Below are 20,950 nucleotides of genomic sequence, written 5' to 3' on the forward strand. Positions count from 1 at the left end.
TCATTCAAGTATTCTTCCTCCGATAGGACTGTGATGCGTTTCCGCCACCATCGTCGTCGTTGTTTTAAAAAATGCTATATGTATATGCGCTCTCTCCAGTCCGTGATCCGTTATACATAATTATTTCGTTCGAAATATGATCTCTCAATAATAAAAGCTTCATTGATTTCGCTGTTGGATCCTCGTCATGATCTCCATCTATCAACAAAGTCGATCTGCTCTGAACGGCAATCACTCGGGAGAAGTGAGACAATTCACATGTTGCGCTCGCAAGGCGGTAACTAAAGAGCACCAGGATGCGGGGAACACAGGTCACTGGGAGTTTGTACACAGGAACGAGACCGGGTGGGGAGCTACTCAGTCAGTGCTGCCGAACAGCCAGAATCGACGCTTGGTGAACACGTCATAGTAATTCTAAGAGGAAGATAGAAAATTATTTTGTTTTCCACTCTGCCATAGAATACACACACAGCACGCTCTCACCCAAATCACGCACACTCACATATGTATATAGGTAGGGAAACTGCTAAAATACACCGAGTGATTTCTCGCGGAATTTTGTTCATGGGCACGCGCGCATTCTGTCATCACTGTAATATGTCGATTTTCTTTCTCGATTCGGAAGCTACCATCCGGTATCGGAGCTCTTCCCGAGTGTGACGTCACGCAATGAGTGGAGTCGGAAGATACTCTTGGACGAAAAGGAATCTGCTTACGTCTGTTCACAGCGTATGTCGCCCGCGACGAGACAACGGTGGGCTCCCCGATCCGCAGATCGGAAATAATAAACGATTGTTCTATCCGAGAACCGTCTCCAACTCACGAGACGAGAGGGTCCTCCGGAAATTATGTTCACCCGAAAGGCTTCGTAATTGTTTCGCTCAATCTTCCCCTCCTTTACGTGAGCTCCACAAGGTCATTTGGCGGGGCTTACTTCGTTAATCGCCGTTGTCGTCGTGGTGACGACACCTGGCAGCCGTTTTCATTCAATTGTGACAAGTACTCGCTCATGGCGATGCCATGCTCCCGGGAAGGCTTGATAGCTACGGGAGACGCTCTACCTACAAGGCTCAGGTGACTAGTCTACTAGGTAGGTTTGGATGGTATCTTCTCCGGTGGGGCTGCATTCGGGAAGCGGGCGGCATCGGTGGTTTCAGGAAATGGGCTTTCTATTCGCTTGCTTTCAGGAACTACTGTTGGGAACCTTTCCGGTAGTCTGTGTTCGGGACAGGAGTCAAGAGCACCTGGGAGAGCATGTGTATCGGGGACACGACAACGGCGGGAGTGTTGTGAAGTAACGAAGTAAATTCGCCGTACCAACCGACCTCTGATCGTAGTTCTTTTTTCTCTTCCCGTATGATCTTATGCCGAAGGAAGGAACGACTGTCGTTCGAATCATGCAGACTGGATTGGAATAGCGAATTTGTTGCCCGAGCGAGAGAGGCATATCGCCGTCCCGGCGGACCTAGCTCATGAATTCCATATATTTCGTTTGTATCTGTTCCCTCCGTGCGAGGGATGCAGAGTTTGATAGATTCGAAGAGAAATTTGGTTTGTTGTTGTTGATGATGATGTTTGCACTTGACAGCTCTGGCTCAACCATTGGCTCAACTACGCGTGGTAAGGGAGGGGTTTGAGTTGCCTCTAAGTTCGCTGTCTCAATAGCAGCAACGGGAATAGAAGAACAACCGTGGACGAAAACAGTTGACTCGAGGCCGCGACGGGTGCGCGTTGATAGTCCATAGTCTGCGTGCGATGGTAAAGCTCCTGAGAGAAGTCTGAAGGACCTGCCGCATTGTTGGCTGCCACTCGAATCACGTAGCTCGTGTTGGTGTTCAAATTGCGAAGGTGATAGTGTGGACTGCGATCGCCTGGAAAATGAGAAAGCGGGGGTCAGGGGGAGGCAAGTCGACAATCGATATAAATATACTTCCAGGACATTCTACGCTCTCCGCGGACGGCCTATTCTCGTTCCCGTCTCTTCCGCTGAATTTCTCGGTCAGACGTTGCCGACATAGCCCGGAAACCTATAACGTCCTCGGCGGCGTCTTACGATCAGTCTAGTCTAATAAGTTCAACACACAAGTTATTTGTGTCCTGTTTTTACGGTCGCAAGAGGCTGCCATGTTTCCGGTCCTGTTAAAGAACTGAACGTTGACTGGCATTTGCTTCGTTTTTTGGTTGCTTGCTTAGCCGCGTAGCCCGTAAAAAGCGTTTGCAGTATAACGGCGACATCGGCTGGTGAAATGCCTCAATAGCAACAACGAGCGGTAGAGCTTGCCTGCTCGCCAGTTTGCTGGGCTGACGGCTCGGTCGCTGCACGCTGCTCGGACACGTTGAAACATAAAACTGATCCATTGACGCGTAGCAAGACATCACATCGCTAGGGTTCTATGAGAAAGAACGGAATGGGGGAACGAAGCCCGGAGGAAAGAGGGAACGAGCTCCGCTGAGATATGGGGACGAGGGAAAAGTTTCTCGGTGAGTAGCTCCGACAGAGATCGAAGTCTCATTAGCGTGGGAAAATTCGAGTAGAACCTTTGGTGCTCGAGACGGGAAGGCCGGGAGTCTGTCGCCGGAGAAATGGTATGTACGAGGATTAAAACTCACGATTGACGGCGTATTCTTGAGCGGGAGCCGTCTCCCATGTTCCTTCGTCAGTTTTATACTGAACCCGGAACGAGTCGATGCCGAGTTGATTCAGATACTCGTCGTCGTTGTGCTCGATGTGTAGAACTATCGTGTCTTTCTTCGCGTCGATGACGCTTACTCGAGGCGTAGTCGGCGGACCTGGAATAAGAAAAATACTGCTCTATACTGTTGTTCCTTGCATTGACCGGCGAACATGAGTCGCTTTTCCTCAGGCTCGACTTTATACTCTATGGCGTGGTGCCTAGAACGATCCTGCATTATCTGCTGGAATCGATCGAGCGCCCTCGTGTCAGGGTTTCGTCTCTCGTGGTCGACTCCATCAGACTTCCGTCTCTAATATGCGTGCCATCGGCACTTCTAGGGTCTGAAGATCCAGATGACGAGTCCTCGAGCGAAGAAATTGAGGGCGAATAATAATTCTCTTCTCTCCACGCCCTCATTCGCGCTCTAGACATGAGTCTGGAGAATTCTGATGAGTTTTGCCGGCGTGGCGTCGTGGTGGAGACGTCCTGATTACTGCGCCGCGTCGCAAACGGCTCCGAATTCGTCGAGCTATTCACCCCGAAGGCCTGATCCGACTGGGGCCTAGGGACTCGGAGCATCTATTCGGGAGCAGGCCGGGAGTTCACGTGTGCACCCCGAAGGAGCCTCGGAGCACATGACCTTCGGATGTCATCCAAGGGAACGTTGGAGAAGCGCTGTTTTTATACGTATGATTCCCGATCTGCTTAGATAATCGGCGGCGACAACAACCTCTGCCCGCTACACGACTTCACCCACCAACTCTGTTTACCGAAGCAATGACTGAACATACAAGCAAACCCGAGTAATGTGATATACTAGTTCGCTTCGAGCAAATGTGGACGTTGTGAGCGCCTCCATCACCATCATCATCCCTATAAGGAGCGACCGGAGCGGGATTTTCCGCTCTCGATCCAACTTCAAACTTCTCAGGCACTCCATAGATTCCGGGTGGACCGCCGACGAGGAGGAGATTGATCCCGACCGCTAATCGAGGTTAAGCTAATTAAAACTTCGCAAACAGCTCTGTCAGTTACGCGTTCCCTGGCTCGTCTCAATTCCGACTGCTCGTTCCGAAGGACCCGCAGAGATGAAGAAGAGAAGCCACAAATGGGAAAGAAGAGATGGATAAGAAGGGAGGGAACAGCGAGCGGATGAGTCATTGATTTCCGATGTCTTTCCAGAAGACGGACGCAGAACGAAAGGAATGAAGCGTTCGCTTTGAGTCCCTCTCAAACAATACTTTCAGGCGGGGGGGAGGGGGTGGGCGGTTGGGGCAGAGGCTCGCTTCGTAGGGACAGACAAAGAGAGCAATCGCTGAAGGTGAATCGGGAAAAATTATTGCGTCCGGAAAGAAAGCGACGCAAGTGAGGTTGACTTTCGGAGAGGACAACAACGGCGATATCAAACGATTCATGGGGAGAATCAACTCAATTCTAGAGACCCGTGTTGGCGCATGTCAGAGAATTCCTCAGACATTGTTCTTGAATCGAAGTGAATTGCCTCGAGACAATGATTCGGATGCTTATTCGGCTGCAGCCGTTATTGGTGCTTGAATCGAAACCGATTTATGAAGAAGTTGACCACAAGCGGGAGTACACGGTCATAGGCTGGACTTGAGGGTTCGAAACCGGGGAGATCACCTAGGAGAGTTGACCGACTGGAAACCGACGGCAGCCAACACTCAGATGCGATGGCCGGTGGCAATCGGGGCAACGAAAATAAAAGCGCGAAAGATTACAACTGTAGGAGCGGATTTATGGCATCTACTGCAGCTCCTTCGAAGAAGCGCCTCAACATATACCTCGTATGAGAAACGAGCTGAAAATGATAGGCGATGAGCTCTACCGCATAGAGTTTCGAGAAACTTCCGAAAATAAACGGAAACAAACGGAGAGTGAAAGCGATGGGGAGTAATTCAAGTTGTTGTCCGTGTTGTTCAAGCTCGGACGAGACTTCGGCGAATCTCTCCCCAGCTGCTGACCGTCGGGTTTGCGCTGCGTCCGGAGTCAATTGATTTGTCGGGAGACGGGAAAAACGCTACCGAGCAAGGGAGCGAGCTTGGATTGAGCGGCGGCCGAGGAAAAACAGGAGAGGGAATGGATTGGAACGAGAGGCAAAGAACGCAGAGAACAAACCGAAAAAACTGGGGGTCTGTCCCCCTCCTACGACCCGCGCGGCGTAATATATTGAGTGCTCTCTGTGGTCAGGGCCAACAGTGCTCCTATGTTCGAGCTCTCGAATTCCGTTCTTCCTCATACTGGTTCCTTTTCCGCTCCTGAAACCTCGATGCGGATTCATTGAATCTGATCAAACTCATTGAACGATCTACATATTCCATTATCTATGCGATCCTGAGATTCCTATCAGCGGGAACTTCGTTCTCCGCTCCCCGCACGCTAAAAGGAAGCGTGACTGAGGCCGATAAGGTTCGGCGAGGAGAACGCTCATCACAAGGTCACTTTAACCCGCCGAAGAGGAACCCTGAGGGAGCGTCTAGATTCTCTTGTGAGGGGCCGCTCGACGATGAGGACAGGCGAAATTTCGGGCACGTATCGGCTCGTTGGGAGAAAATGGAAAATAATTCCGAGCGTTCTTGATCGTCCGTAGAGACTTTACGTAAGGTGCTGCAATCAGGCTCGAGTGTCGTAAAGCTCTCTGTTATCTCGGGAATCAACTGCTGCACTCATCATTGAGTGGAAACAGCTCGACCAGGAAAGAGGTGTGTACCAGACAAGAGCTAAGAAGTGGAAAAATTTATCAACTTCTCGAAAGTGATGCCGTCAGTGATTTCATAGTGAGGATTCGTCTGTGCTAAAAATCGAGGCAAGTATTGCTGACAGTTTCCCCGCGACGCTCACCTCCCTCTTTCAGCGTGATATGTTTCTCGCGGACTCCGAGTCCGTTCTGAGCATGGCACGTGTAGACATCGTAGTAAGTGTGGTCGCGCACATCAATCTGTGGAGCAAAAGATTATTAGGAATGATGCTGCGTAGTAACAAAACTTCAGAATGACGATAGAGCATGGCTCCGAAAGAATCTAATTGGACTTCGCATTAATTTTCGCGGGCCCCGGGTCCTCATTCATTCTGCGAGATGAGAGCTCAATCGGAAGGCTGATCGTTTCCCTCTTGGCTGTAGCTCTGCTGTTTCGAGCTTGCCGTCCGGGAGGCCTCCCGGCATGAGTCATCAGTTCGCAGACTGGAATCTAGCTAGACCGATTTACGCCAGACATTCAAGAAGACGAAGGGTATCTTTCCCGTGGACTGCTCGCCGAGCGCGGACATGGAAAATGCGTTCGAAATACTCGGAGCTAGTGGCTCTGAGGTTTCGGGAGCCATTCCTGGAGCAAATCGAGGCTTCATCGCGCTCGCCATGTCCACAGCTCGTCGACCGGTGCCGCCGAATCCCAACTGACCGGACTACATCGGATGGAAAGATGTCGATCGAGTGCTCGTTGTTTCGATTCGAAAAGGGCAATAACTGGTCGCTCTTTGAGAATCCACGCTCTATCCTGAATACTACGGGAGGCTAATATCCAGAGTGGCAACCCCGGGTGAGAATCGTACTCGAACGATTGTTTGGTTCAAAACTCCGAAATTGAAGAAATGTTGAGAGATCCCCTCAAGAGGCGGCTTGTAGAATCGCGTCTCCTTCGGACTACTCATCCGAGACGATGGTTGGTACATAGAAGCTACAATCTGATCATCCAGCAGATCCCACACTGTGTGCTTCCTGGGGGACAATTCTTCCAGCGAGAATTCCCTTTGCGGCTGACTGGTTCGCAGACCCCGACGATTCCCCATGCTACGGAAAGGGGTCTTGGCGACTCGTACGAGGCAAGGTTCAAGTGGCTCAAGAACTATCCGATAAACTGGAAACGTCACGAGAAGGTACGACCACAAGATCCCAGGCAGAATAGAAACCGACTCTTCGGGTCGCCCTCTGTATAAACAGAGCGGAGCTGTGTCCGGAGAACGTGGGCTACCAAGGCAAACACGTAAACTTTCCGGAGGCAGCAGAAATTCGAAATCTGAGGCAAGCAATGAGCTGCGAGGAATTGGTAGAGAGCCGGGGTTCGACTGGAACTGTCTAGTACGCCCACGGCTCTTAGAACGTATCTGCCCGAATCGTGAGCCCATCGGAGGAAACAGACTCAGAACCCCGCTTCCGAAAATCCCTCGGAAGGGCTTTCCTCTTTCTCTGGAGTAGAAACACGTTCCTAGAAAACACTCGACGGTGAAAACGGGACCCTCTCCAGCTGCTAGCGAGATCCTAGCTCCCCAGTTCTACTCAACGAGTTCGCCGGGTTTCTTCTGACTGGCAGCTAGAGGGTTGGAGGGAGAAATATACGGACGAGCAGGAGAAGAAGCGGAAAAAGAGAGGCGCAGGTCAATTGTTCACTTCATCAAGGTTTTGCCTCCGGGTTCGCTGAGTTAGGTGGCGAGGATTGGTTGTTTTTTAGCAGAGCCTGACAGACCTTCTCCGGCCTTTGTCAGAGCAGGCAGAGACGGATCAGGCAGGGAAGGAATAATGCGCCAGAAGGAATCTAGCGGATAAATGAATAGAGATGAATAGGGACATTTTTACAGCCAGTCGTCTCACACAATTAGCGCTCGCGCAAAAAAAGGAGCTTGGGACGAAGCGAGAAGCGTTCGTATGAGCCTCACCCCGGGCTAAAGCGGCAGGAGCGACTCACGAATTGAATTAACAGCTCCGGTACCCGGAGGAATAAGGTGTTACCGAGAGGGTTGCGAATCGAGAAGCCCGTTGTTCTCGGACAGGTCGATATATGTACTGCGGACGGAGTTCAGCTCGCTCGAATCATTCAGCGATAATAGCCTCTAAGCCCCTTGATACTTAGTGTATCCTCTCTCTGCTCAATCACATCGCTCTTTTACCGACACGAAGGTGTAAATAAATTCGATCTGGTTCTGCGAAGGGACAAGGAATGGCGGGAGGATTCCGTCGACTCGCCTCGTTCGGGCTCCTATATAACATACATATATAGCGAGTGACCGAAGGCAGCATTTTTTCTCGATAGATTTTTTGCCGTCCTCCTTCCCGCGCCCCGCTCAGGAGCTGAACCGGGAGGGACTTACGAGAAGATTTAAATCTCCCGAAGTGGCAAACTCATGAGAATGCGGCCGATGACACCATATTTCAGCGGGTTCAGAGTGGGTGCATCCCGCGAGAGCCACTCAAAGTCGGAGAGTGAGAAGACATTATTAAGAAAATGATGGGAGCTCACCCTCTGACCATCCAGCGCGGAGTGAGAGTTCACGCTCCTTTGAAATTTCGCTCGACGCGGTATCTGATATTCTAGGTGTGGCAATAAGAATCCCAAAACAACAGAACCAAAAGCTGCGACGAGCAACATTATTCAGACGGAGCAGTCGGTCGACCGGACAAGAATGTTCGTTTGTTTGTTTGTGTTCATACTTGCGGAGGAGCGGAGAATCAAGGGTGCGTCAAAAAAAAGTCATTATCACAGGGAACTCTCGAAGCAATCGAGTTCTCCGATCCACTTGTTTCCACTCGACCTGATGCTCCACGAAACGGGGAGAATCCGCGAGAAGGAACCTCCGGTGCGCCGGTCGCTCACATTCCAGAGATCACTCGAATCGAAAGGAATGTCAAAGACAAAAGAGCATTGGAGAGTTTACGAAAACCACCGATTGACTTACGTTGAGCGTACTGGATCCGACGTTGCCGATGATGTTGAACTCATCGCGCATGTAGATGTGCTCTTTGCCACGCAGCCATTGGATCGAAGGTGTTGGCTCACCTTCAGCATCGCAAGTAATCTTGGCCATCGAGCCTACTCGCGCGTACGTCACGTCCGGAGTCGTGTCCTTGAATCTCGGACGGTCTGCAACAGGTAAAAAGGTCAAATTTCCGTATATTCATCGAGGTTCGGATTTCGCTTGAGACCAGCGCGAAGTCAGCACGATTACTTCGGAGGGATCGATTCAGAGTTCTGACGTCCCTCTGAACAATTTCGTCTCATTTGAAGAAGGTCGTTGTGCGTAAGTAAGCTCTGACGATTGTATCGACTCCAATCTCGAATAATCGAAATCCATATTCTTGAACCAAAGTCGAACCCTAAGTCTCTACGTCACGAACATTATCGAGCCATTCTGCGGGATTTGAGGGGTGTTTCGATATCAAATTTGTTTGCGTCGACGTATCGCGCAGCAGTCCTGCCGTACGGCCGCTCGCGATCACCGGCCATTCGCTGGAAAAAGAACAAAGCGACGCACAGGCGAACCCGTGAGCGCAGCCTGGACTTATAGGAAATTCATCGATCTCCGTCGATTCATTGTGAGTTTCATTTTTATTTCATCCAGCGACGTACGGAGGCTGGCGGCGTGACGAAAATCGAGCAGCAAACGAGCCAGTATCGTAAATCGGACAGGATCGGAAAGATTCGGTACGCTTTGTTTGCCCGCCGCCACGCTTGGTCAGAGGGCAATAGTTTAGCTGGCTGCCTCGGAGACTGTCTGGATGGCTGGTTGCCGATGCTACCGACGAACACAAAAGAGGCGTCGGAGTGCCGCTGACATCCGTTGAATCCATTCTACCCGAAGGCTGTGGCAGTTCAACGGTGGTACATAGCCTCGGTAAAAGCAGTGGAACCGCACAGAATTCTCTTTGATTCGCACAATCGAGGGCGTCGTTCAAAGAGATGGAAGCGAAGGCATGGTAAGGCCCGAGAGGGTAGCCGAAGGGAGAGGAGCAAAGTATGACTGGCCACCCAAGTGGGGCATTCTTTATTAATTCTCAATACACCTCCTCCTTGTGCTGCTCTTGCTGGCGGTCGAGCGGCCACTACTCTTCTTGTGTTCTCGCGGCCCTCGCCGAGACCTTTTATCATGCCTATTGCCCTTCATCTCCACCGACTCTCTGACCACGGTTGCCCTCCCGTCTTTCGTCGATGGTCGAAAGTCAACGGGAGCACGATGATCAACGCTTCATTTGAGAGAAAGGAAATGCCCCTTTTTGGCTGCGCCCGACCTCATCGCTGCTCGAAAATATCAATGAGCGCTCCATCCAATCCGAAAAAATGCCTATTGAGATAGAAGGCGCCGAGGAAAACTTAAAATTTGCATGGAAGAACCCGCGTGTCCTCAAGGGATCAGGAGGACTGCGATGCTAAATTCTGATTTGAGCTGCATGTCTTCGAGGGAGCGCGAGAACGAAGAGTTTATCTGGGGAATCTTTTCCCCATGAGTTGCCGTCTTGAGATTCTTGCAGCCGCTCATGCGATATTCGGAAGAAAATGATATATTCGAATTCGAAGCCCCCACTTCCGGAGGCCGTTCTCAGCGCCCATTGATCGAGCAGAGAAGACTTGTTGAGGGGAACCTCCGACTAACAACCAAACCAACAAAGCCCCAATAAAGCCCGGAGGCGTGTTTGCCAACTTCTTTTTGAAGCGTCGGTTCCGTTTTTTCCTCCGAATCGTGATCTACCTCGTTCCTCTCTCCGTTCGCTCTGCTGGGTTCATTAACATCAGATGGAGGTGCGAACCTCAGAACTAGGCTTTGCCAAAAACCGCGAATTTTCCTGAGAATTGCGCTTCTCGATTGCGGCCCCGTGCGGTTCATCGTGCTTCTCCATCGACGCCTCGTGTTGAGCTATATCCCAAATTATTGTGCTTCGAGGAACTCGATCAATTGCAAAGCCTACTCAGTCAGAATAAAATGAGTCAGAACTGAAGCCTCTTCCGCAACTTCGTTCATGAATATCGCGGCTGAGGATCATGAGCTTTATGCGGGGGTGGAAGTCGATCCTGTACTAATGACTTGGCCATCGACTCGATTCGAGTTCTTGCACTCTTTAGTTCAAGGCTGTGAGCTTAAGGCACTTACATTGGACGAGGAATTGGATTTCTTTCTTCTGCACGGACACCAGGTGTTTGGTTCCCATGAACGCTTTACAAGTATAGTTGCCCGCGTCCGTCGTCTGCACATTGTAGATGGTGAGAACGTTGTCCTTGACCGAATATTTCTTATTGCCTGAAATATCAATTTTTTGGTCACGCTTTAGGAAGTTGGCTGCATACATAATAACTTCGTGGTGAATGTTCCTCGAGCTCTACCGGGCTCGCGTTGCGAAGCGGATTCCCTTCGTTTCACAAACCCGTTTCCGCGAGAGATCGTCTCGTCGTGTCAAGCAATGTCGACCCTTCTCGCTGCTCGGGTAAAGGCGAGCGACCAGATAGGTCCTCGGGGCTTTTGAGAAGCGTATCACTCGGGCCAGTCTTATTCAATGACTACGCGTCGCTCGCAGTTTATTCCAGGTTCGGGGGAAGTGTTATGCCATTCGGTTATGCGAGAGGCTCCAGATTCGAGCGCGGCTCACAGAGCCGAGTCGCCAATATCATCATATAAGCGTGTGGTAAACGTATTCGACTCCGCAGATGCGCTATACATGGGGCTTGCTTCTTGTCTTGATCACACCGACATTATCATCGGAGGGGAGCTTCGCAGACGGAAAAACGTTCCGCTCTGCGGCTGCTCTCCTGCCTACACTGCAGATGCGCTCCGCATCGATGGGGCTTCTGAGGCGATGAAAAGCCCCAGCAATGTACAATTTGCTTCGCTCATAGGACGGTATCGCACAATGGAGACCGTGTGATTCTTGCGGGAGCCGACCAGTGAGGGAGCTATCCATGTAGTATCCTCAAACAGTCAGTCAGTCACTCAGTTCGGCCATCCAAACAGCCTTTGGTCGGCTGCCAAGGCCGTATCAGCTTCCAATAGTTTAATCCAGCCTGGAGCTACTGAATGGAGATGGGAACGGAATTATTGTGCGGATAGGGGGATCGATATTTATGCAACGTTCAGCCACCGCTTTCTCTGAGGAAGGCTGCTGCCGGCATGACGGAGTCGCCGGCTCCTGTTTTTTTCCCTTCAGGAGTTTTTCTCCTTTCGGAGGACCTCGTCTGTGCCATCAAGTGCAGAGTGCTTGCCTCACCCGCCCGCTTCTCGTTCGCATTGGCAAGTATTGGACGTTGAAAAGAAGAAAGAAATTCAGCTACTAGCCACTATCTAAACGGTCGACCGACCAGTCCAACGTCGGCGATGACCTTCACGACGGTGGTCTGCCGATGGTGCTCTCGGTCTACCTCGGCGAAGGCTTTGTCGTCCTCGATTGGTTCTCGGACGTATTCGGGTACTTTTCGAAAATCGAGATGAGGTATAGACTTATGGGGAAGGCACTGCAGGACACTGAGATGATACACTTTCTGAGACGATACGGAAAGGAAACGTCCCGCCTGTTATACGGTGAGCAAGTTCCTTCGACTGATTTGGGGAATCTTCGAGAAGCACAAGCGCAAGAACTGAAAGGATGTGCAGTGGCGATACACCTTAAGACAGCACAAACTCAATAGCAGCTCGCCGGGCGAGCTTAGGTGCAGACTCGCTCCTTTATTCGTTCGTTCGCGAGTTTGAGGATCATGCGACCCAGGGAGAGCGATGAAGAAGGCGCGTACGGAACTAATCGAATCCATAATTGAATTCCGTACTCCCTTGCGCGCACGCACATCGCCACTCATATTCGAGTATCTCTTGAAATGAGCCGAACCTGCAACGGCTGCGTCGACCACTCGACATGTCCCATGCAGATGGTGAACGAGCTGAGCTCCTGAGTTCCTCCGCTTGTCGCCTACACCTCACAGGGAGAGCGCAAGCGAGCAAGCAATAACGCCTGACATCCGCGGCTCGAGTATGCTGCGTCTGAGGCAACGAATTTCCGGCGAATCCAGCAACAACAACAACCGAGACGACATTGATGAAGACCACTCCCACTCTTGTGGAAGCTTCGCCCCACGCTGGTTGAATCATATACCGGGCCATTCTCCTCCTGAATCGGAGTGAGAGCTCGAGGAACTTCCCGAGCGCACTCTCAATAAATTCAACAGAGTCCATTGTCGTCGCACCCCACCCAAACGGAGGAGCCACTCAACTGGCCTCGACAAGCGGAACCCAGTGAATCCCGCCCCGCGATCCCCCTGCGCCCGCTGGGGAGAATAGCGCCGCTAAAAATTCAATTCCCAATCCCAACGGGTCTCGGGTCTCGGGAAACCGAAAGCCGTTTTCCGTCACGTGACAGAAAAATCCAGGATACTCTGACCGAAAAGCCCCAGGAAAGCGGAAACATCATCATAAGCCTTACTCCTGGATGCGGAGGATCGAATGAGCATCGCGATCGACAACAGCGATAAGTAATCCTCGCGTAGGCCACAAAGCGTAGAGCGAACGTACGCACGACAATCCAGATCGGTGCCGTAAAGCATCTGAACAGATGATGAGAACTCTCTGCGGGCGAGGAACGTTCCCAGTACGCGTCGTCGGCGTCAAGCCAACGAGGAACAATAGAGGAGAACGGAGAGAGTTTCGAATGTGGATGGGGAAAGTCCCGTCGGAAGACAACTACACCCTGCGACAAGGATTTCAATTAGGCTCCGGCTGGTGGCGATTGGCTCCGCCGCGGCACACGGCAGTGGGGTGGGTAATCCATTCCTTTTAAATGAATGAAGTTTTGCCCGCCGAATAGTAGCGTCAGTTCAACGCTCCCGCTATCAGCCAGTGAGCCATGACTCCTTTTAATTGCACGTTCGATCGAAGGGAGACGATTCCCCAGTGTGGAGCAAACGTACGCCACTCGGATCCGTCTGAACTGTCGTGTTCCAATTAAATGACGAACCTCTACCTCTCCTGTTTCGGACTCACGCGGTGACTCCGGCGGCCTCCACCTGCGCATTAGCAAAGGCACCCAACAGGGTACAGTCGACGGCAACAGATGGCTACGGGGAATCAATCGGTCAAGCATTCCAATTAGACGACCCATAGCAAAGTTGATTGATGTTTCCCCATGTCCATGAATTGCCCACGCGGCCGACACGAATACTTTCTCAACCTTGCGTTCGGGAGTCGCTCAATAGGAGGAAAATATTCGTTCCCGCAGCCAAGGGAGCTCCGGTTCGCCGTCGTGCGAACCGGCGACTGGCATAACACGCATAAGCTGACCAACTTTCGCAGCTAACCCTCCATCGCGTCGGAAGGATTCTCTTTGTGTGAGCAGGGGAGTGAGGCCAAGCTTCGCCAAGGTCATCAACTCTCCCGCTCGGAATTACGCATCCGCTCGGCGATTACCAATATGCAGAGCTTCGGAGCCGCTCGATGCGGGGTAGCCTGAAAAGAGATTTTCCGACCCAGGGAGGAGCGAAACCCCTCTGAAAAATGTCCGGAACTCTGAGAGCGGAGCGTTCCATCGGGGAGCTTTTCTCCGGCCATCGCCATTATCTTTGAGGAGCCTTCGGATCCGACGTGGAGTACTCGAGAATTCGAAGATTGATTCACAGTGATCTCAATGAATATCGCGAAATCGCCCTGGAAGTTCGGACCGAGCTCGAAAATATGCCCAGCTCAGTCCCGAAGGACCGATTCTCCCCTCTCCTCTCGCTAAGAATAGCAATTATTATCGAATGTATCATCCTACGTAACATGAATATGGAATCAAACGACCACGTTCAAAGGTCGAGTTATCCCGTGGCATCCCTTGCATGAGTTGGTCGTTCGTCGACTCGAATCGTAGGGTTCCTATTCCGCAGCTTCGCTGGAAGGAATGCATTGACAATATTGGAATAGTCTTCGCTCCTATGCCCTCTCCAAGGCGTAAGGCGAGGTCGGAAAACCCGAAAGGCATCAGGAGAACACGGTGGCTGGTAGTCAGGCAGGCAAGCCCTCGTCCAGACAGCGCCGGAACAGAACCCATTGTCTGGGGCATTGCTTCACGTTCGCCTCAGGACGCTCTAATCGACCCCATATTTGTACCGAGAACCGTATTCTGCGGCCCGCTATCTTGTGCGTCTATCGCAGATATCTCTGCGATCGATTTCATTGCCAACGAAAGTTCCCCGAAGTCAAGATCGACGCTGCGGCGGACGCCATGAATACGAGAAGATCAAGCGTACATGAAAAATCCTGCTTGCGGTAGCATCACCTGAACCTCCGGGAGCGTCTACATTCGAGGGAATCATCTTAATAAGGCAAGAAGAGCCAGGGAGAAATCATGAGCGAGGAGAGAATTCAATTACTGAATTGTTCTCGCTCGGGTCGTGGAGGGAAAGAACGCGATTGAGAAGTGTTCTCCAGAGAGCCTATATCAGGGTTCCCGGGTGACCAATGATTCAAATGGCTGAAGGGGCCATATTCCGGACGCTCGTGCAGGCAGTGCCACTTCGATTCCGTCGCCGTCTCCGTCATCTCGAATATTCATAACAGTGGATAGAGCGACACAGGGCTAGAATATCAATCTTCTGCGGGAGTTACTAAGCGCAGGATTGCCATGAAGGTAGAGATGTCGATTTCCGAATCGGACATTGATTTCCAGAGGAGTTCCGGCCAGAAATACAACGTGAAAACATCCTGTGAATCGCTTTCCGTGCTCGTACTCTCGCGAGAGACCGTCGACAGTCTCCTGCGCACCGATTCTGAAACGTCGGTAGCTTCTGAGCCTCGCACGCTGAGATTCAGGCGCGAAAACCGCTTCGCGAAACGGGTACGGTCCGAGAAGGACAACGGAGACGACGGAGGGCGTGAGGGGAGGCATCAGGTTTAGTGCATCATACGGACGGACGCAGGCACGCTCTGGAAAGCCCTCGTTCCGAGAAGAAGCGGGTCGCACTCATAAAATAATTCATGAACGCAGCCGCGAAATAATGCCACTTGATAATAACAGTATAATAATATTATGCCCGCTGCGCTCTCGCAAGAGACCACGACCACAATGAAACATTTATGGCGGTCATTAAGCAATTACGCCCACGGTCCGCAATGCTGCTCGGAAAACCGCCGGCGCAGACCTTTAGATCTTCTGACCGAGAGCCGGCGCTCATATGAGCTCTTCCGTCCGTTCATTCGAGCGCTCGTTGCAAGCGTCTAGAGTCGTACGACATCAGCCGACCTCACGGAGGGTCGAGGGACGGAAAAACCTCATGTTGGATATCACGGTCGAGGACCTCACGGGGTAGCTGCTCTGAGGTGTCTCCCCGATACTTCCTGATGGATTCCTCTCCAGAAATCGCTTTTTTCCAACTCGAGTTGGGTTGAGGATTCAGAAACTCACTACCAATATCAGCTGCATATTTATGCGGCGAAACTAGCAGCTGGTGGAGCAAGTCTTCCTCGTTGAAAATCACTCGCTGTGAGAATCGACGATGGAACCCCGAGGGAGCCGTCTGAATCAGTGGCGGATCCGAGGGGGGGGGCCAGGGGGCCATGGCCCCCCCCAAGAATCTTCGATCCCTATACAAAAGCATGGGCCGCGAGGTGGCGCGTCATCATTTTCGGCTCTTTCCCCCCTGAAAATATGACTTGCCCCCCCCAAGAAAAAAGCTGGATCCGCCCCTGGTCTGAATGATTGACGATTCTCTCATTGAGACCTTGAGCATACATACGAGCGGAAAAAATGAAATGGCCGGTCCGACATGAACTCTGTAGATCCATAGCACAGGCGTTAATCCTCCTCTGTTCATCAAGTCGAATGGGCTCAAAATTCGATCTTACTGCTGAATTGAATCGCTGCAGAAACGTTCGCCAGCGAACTCATGAATGACATAAGGGTTTCGACTCCAATGGGCGAAACCCCGGGCTCGCATAAAGAGGGGAGCAAGCGATTCAGTGAAAGTCACCCCAATCGTCTCAGAGCGCCGCTTGAATACAGCCCGTAAAATGTTGAACAAACATAGTCTTGCACTCCGCGAATTGGTCGGCCCGGCTAGCTTTCAAAACTCCTGGCTCTCGAGCTTTTCCTCCGACCCCAATGTTTTGCTCAGCAGTTATCCGCGCAACAGAAGCCACGAACCAGCAACCCGCATCCACGGTGACTCGACTGCGGGAGACAGCGTAGCCATACTACAAGCATAAGGAGCGATCTGTCAACTTCGTCAATCTGTGTTCCCCGCAGAGCGCTTTTCGAAGGTGGAGCTGTTGCTTCTGTGGAAGCGATTGTACGAGCGTCGTACATATGTCCCGAAGATTTTGTTCGTCAGTAAACTACGGGCTTGACATCGGAACGCTCCGAGTGGCTAAGCCGTAAACGCGCGAGGAATTACGGAGTTGGAGTTCCGTGGTCCCATCTCCCGTCACCCCCCTTTCCTCCACCGAGTGGGGGCTGGGTGAGCGCCCGCGGGTTCCAAGTCGAGATCCAAGGAAGCAAGTTCGGGGCAGGCGAGGAGGCATCACGGAATCGTTTTGCCGACAAGTCAGAGACAAGGATGACTCAGAGGAGAGGCAGGGAGTTTGATTAGAAATGTTATTACCCGCTGGGGAGTGTAGGGTATCACTCACTGGAACTCACGAGATGGAGGAAGGAAGCGAGCACATGGAATCACCCGCGGGGAGTCCGCCGGGTGTCGACATGACGGTGGGGACATGCAATATTTACATGGTGGAATACCACCCAGCGAGCATCGCTGACCAAAAATCCTATTCCCGCTTCCTTTTCCCCTCGTGTCCTCTCTTCCCTAGTTTTCCGCCCCTATCCCCTCTCATTCTCTCCTCCCTCGTCCCCCCCCCAGTACCCTCTCGTTCTCTCCTCCTTCGCCACCCAGTCTCGTTCGCTCGGACACCCCTCACTTCGGCCGAGGGAGTGAAATTGAAGTTATCCGACTCCGTTCCCTCCCGTCTCTCGAGTTCACCGTCGATGCCGGTGAACGGAAGAGAACAAGGAGCGCGGGTGAGCTTTTATTTAACAGCTAATAAAGTCCCCAGTTGTAAAACTCAGTGGGCCTCAGAGAGACAAATCCCTCTTGATTAAATAGTAATAGCTAACGGACTGCAGACAGACATGGGATACAAAAAGGAGATGTGCCCACGTCGCCGCCGGCCGCCGCCACCACAGCGCCACCGTCCATGTTCAAGAGAACAAGAGCACGAACGGAAACTACACGGGACCTCGGAAAAACTGCGGCCGAACGGACCGGGAAGGGGGACGAGGGGCGTCGGTGGAACCGAGCGAGCGACCGACCGACGTGCGGACGAGGGCGCGGGAAGAACCACTCCGCGCGGACCAGCGAAAAGTGAAAGTCCATAAAACCCTAAATGAATATTCTCTTGACCCCTCGCGTGGACGGGTGGGTGTTCTACTAATTTGGACGGAACGAAAAATGCAAATGGACTTTCGAGAGTGCCCATTGCTTGGAAGCCTCCGAAAGGAAACCGGAGGTACTTCTGGGGCGGTGATGAATTTCACTCAGGCGCGAAATTGAGTTATCGTAGACCATGAATCAGGAGCGGATGCGGCAATGACAAATCTCAAATCATCGTAATCGTCATACGGTCATAACAAAATTAATCCGCTCCTCGCCCGAGTGCACCGGCTTCTCTCCCTGGCCGCTCGATTTGTCGGTCGGATGCCCAGCTCGCCAGCCAGGCTGCCAGTCCTAGCTGGATGCTTGTTTAGGGTCGAGACTTCTGACGACAGACCGCTCGGAGCCCCGACCCCCTCGCCTAGCCAAACTATTTCCCTTGTTTGAGTTCCGTGCACCTGATCTATTGTGCTCGGCTTGGTTTCGATAGGCGACTCCGGCTGTCTGTCCATCGGTCCGGCGGCCGGCGAGTCTGGGTGAGGTTAGCCCTCACTGTTGGTGGAAAATCAAATTGTCCACTTGGCTAGCTACGCAATGCGGCCGATTCTGCAACTAAGCAATTTCTCAAGCAGGCTCTGACAAGCGGATACGGTGCCTTGATATGTCTCGCCTGACCGGCAGCTCGCTCGCTCGCTCACCCGCCTACCCCGCGAGCGCGTGTGCGTTGGAGCTCCATTTGCAAATACATTTATACCGCTTCATTGGAGCTCACTGGCCACGGTCACACACCATCGCAAGTACCGTCACCACGACCGAAGGACACGATGATTCGATGATGACTCAGTTTGTTTCGGAGGGGAGCCCATAAGAGCTACGCAAGCAAGACAACGCGGTGGGGCGGCCAGGGCGTAGACAGTTTTCCATGCAGTCGGCAAAGCGACGAACTGTAGTCCGTAGGCGGCGCCACAGGGTGTCCCCATTCGATTCGTTCTCCGTTGGTCTCCCTATTCTCCGATGGGTGTGTACAAAGTCTCCGAGTTGTTAGCTGGCTTGCCGACAGCATGCTGAAATCCGCTCTTAACTCGATGATTCGCTGACTATCAAAACCAGAACAGGAAGAAACAGCTGATGATGACTCACTGAGGGCTTCTTGTGCGACGCTAGCCCGTTCTGATTAATAGACCGTCGCAATGGGTGGATCTTTGGACAATCAAGCCGGACATCGAACGAGAATCGAAGCGAGCGGGGAAATATCGTCCCCGATTGACCGGACTCATTCCGAGTTCCCTGGGAGAGGAGGGCAACACTCAATTTTTCCAAGAAAGACCTCGGTCCGATTCTCTGACAGACGGGAGCGATTCAAATACTATCCCCGAGGTTCTCCGACGGGAAACAGAGAGGGATCCAAGGGGAAGATCCGAGAGGCGGGGGTGTCGGATTGGAGATACGGATCGTCGCCGTCATCACCGTCTTCTCGCGGAGATCCTCGTGACCTGAAGGCGTACAGGAAGCTGTCAGCGGACGGGCGGCGCGGCGTCGATGGCGTTAGCGAGCCATCGGTCTTGTACTTTTCTCTCACCCGATCGAGTCCGTCCTCGGTGGAGCCCCCCGGTCGTTGCGATGAATGCTCAATTTTTCCCGCAGTAGGAGAGCGAGCCCATGGAAGAATGGAACCGCCATTCTGTCGCTAACGTGACAGAGTCGATCCATGGCTCCACCGAAATCGCACAGGACAACCACCGCATATTGGCGCCGACGCCTCCGTGGTCAGAGATCGATCTCATGTCCGCAGATTCCGGACGGGGCGTCTCGTGTGCACCTATCGCGAGCGCTCGCGGACAGCAATCCGATCAAACATACATATTATTCCCCTCTTCGTCTGTGCAGTAATCAACAACAATGGGGAAGCGAGCGATGACAATTCCGACGCAGCCGACGGAATGTGATGACAATGTCGAGCATCGCAGACCAAGGTCGTCATAGATATTCGCCGTACCGAAACTCGACGGAGCGGTCGTCCTGTCCGCCGCTTCTGCACATCCTCCTCGGCGGCGGACCGTGTTGCTTGTTTCGTCATAATACATACCTTTGTTGTCTCGGATGGCGCGATCGTTGAGTTGCCAGGAGAAGTCCGGTGTCTTAGAACCACTGGCCTCGCATCTGATAACAGCTTTGTCGTCACCTTCGGTCGCCGTTTGAACATCTTTGGTTCCTTGGAACGAGATCGCTTTGTAGACGAACAGTGCGAATGAAACAGAAACCTCTTTGCCGTCGGCTATGGATGAACAAGTGTACGTGCCCGCGTCGCCCATTTGAACCTGAAACGATTAGAAAATGAAAATTTTCCCTTCCGAAGGACCATCGACCGATCTATCCAACGAATGCTCGCCTCGTCCATCTGTTCGCTTTCTCGCTCGCTAAGCCCCTCGCTCGATTTTCGCGTCTCTCTCCGCGTGACTGCTCCCAGTTTTTTTGTGCTTGATATTGAACGTTCTCATCGCGTCGAGCGTTTTCTACACAAGTGTGTGTGTATGTATGTATCACATACTACATATGCAGGGCCCTCTAAACTATGCCGGAGAGCCAACGTAAAAGCGTTCCCAAAACATTCTGAGCACGTTCCGATTCCGCCGCTAAAATCGTGTCTAGGTAGGTAGGTAGGTAGGTAGGTAGGTAGGTAGGTAGGTAGGTAGGTAGGTCAATTTCCAATTTATTCATGGGGACTTAGCCAGATGGACAGAGAAATTTCAATAGGTAGGTAGGTAGGTAGGTAGGTAGGTAGGTAGGTAGGTAGGTAGGTAGGTAGGTAGCTAGCATAGGTAGGTTGGTAGGTAGGTACAATAGGCAGGCACTCGAAATCGAAAGGAATCTTAAAGCCGCTTCTCGCGCTCTTCAACGGGAGCTGTCAAAGATGATTCTTCCAGTGCGATGACGAAGCACACTCTTTGTGCTCAAATTGGTGGCTAGTCTTCGCAGTGTCTGCTGTGCGTATCTTTGCAAGATCGACTTCAGCTCGAAAATGAAGCCAACAAGAGTCTCCTATACGTCCCAGCGTAAACTAGAAGCCATCGATTTCGATAAAATCCACGGACAGGCAGAAACTTTAGGAAGATTTAGCATTTCGAAGAGCATGCTGCATGATTGGAAAGCGAAAGAGGACAAGCTAAGGACCAC

The 20,950-nt window shown here is 52.0% G+C and overlaps 1 protein-coding gene across 1 annotated transcript; it reads right to left on the reverse strand.

Annotated features, from left to right (window-relative positions):
* Positions 1 to 1,394: 1,394 nt before the first annotated feature.
* LOC100906099 (neural cell adhesion molecule 1) lies at positions 1,395 to 20,094 on the reverse strand (the record flags this gene model as incomplete). Its single annotated transcript, XM_003738652.3, has 6 exons — positions 1,395 to 1,871; positions 2,611 to 2,790; positions 5,535 to 5,631; positions 8,361 to 8,545; positions 10,548 to 10,694; positions 19,863 to 20,094. Coding segments are annotated over 6 exons (1,068 nt in total), but the record flags the coding sequence as incomplete, so codon positions are not given.
* Positions 20,095 to 20,950: the final 856 nt, after the last annotated feature.

This window comes from Galendromus occidentalis, unplaced genomic scaffold (assembly GCF_000255335.2).
Source record: "Galendromus occidentalis unplaced genomic scaffold, Mocc_1.1 scf7180000076281, whole genome shotgun sequence".
Taxonomy (NCBI): domain Eukaryota; kingdom Metazoa; phylum Arthropoda; class Arachnida; order Mesostigmata; family Phytoseiidae; genus Galendromus; species Galendromus occidentalis.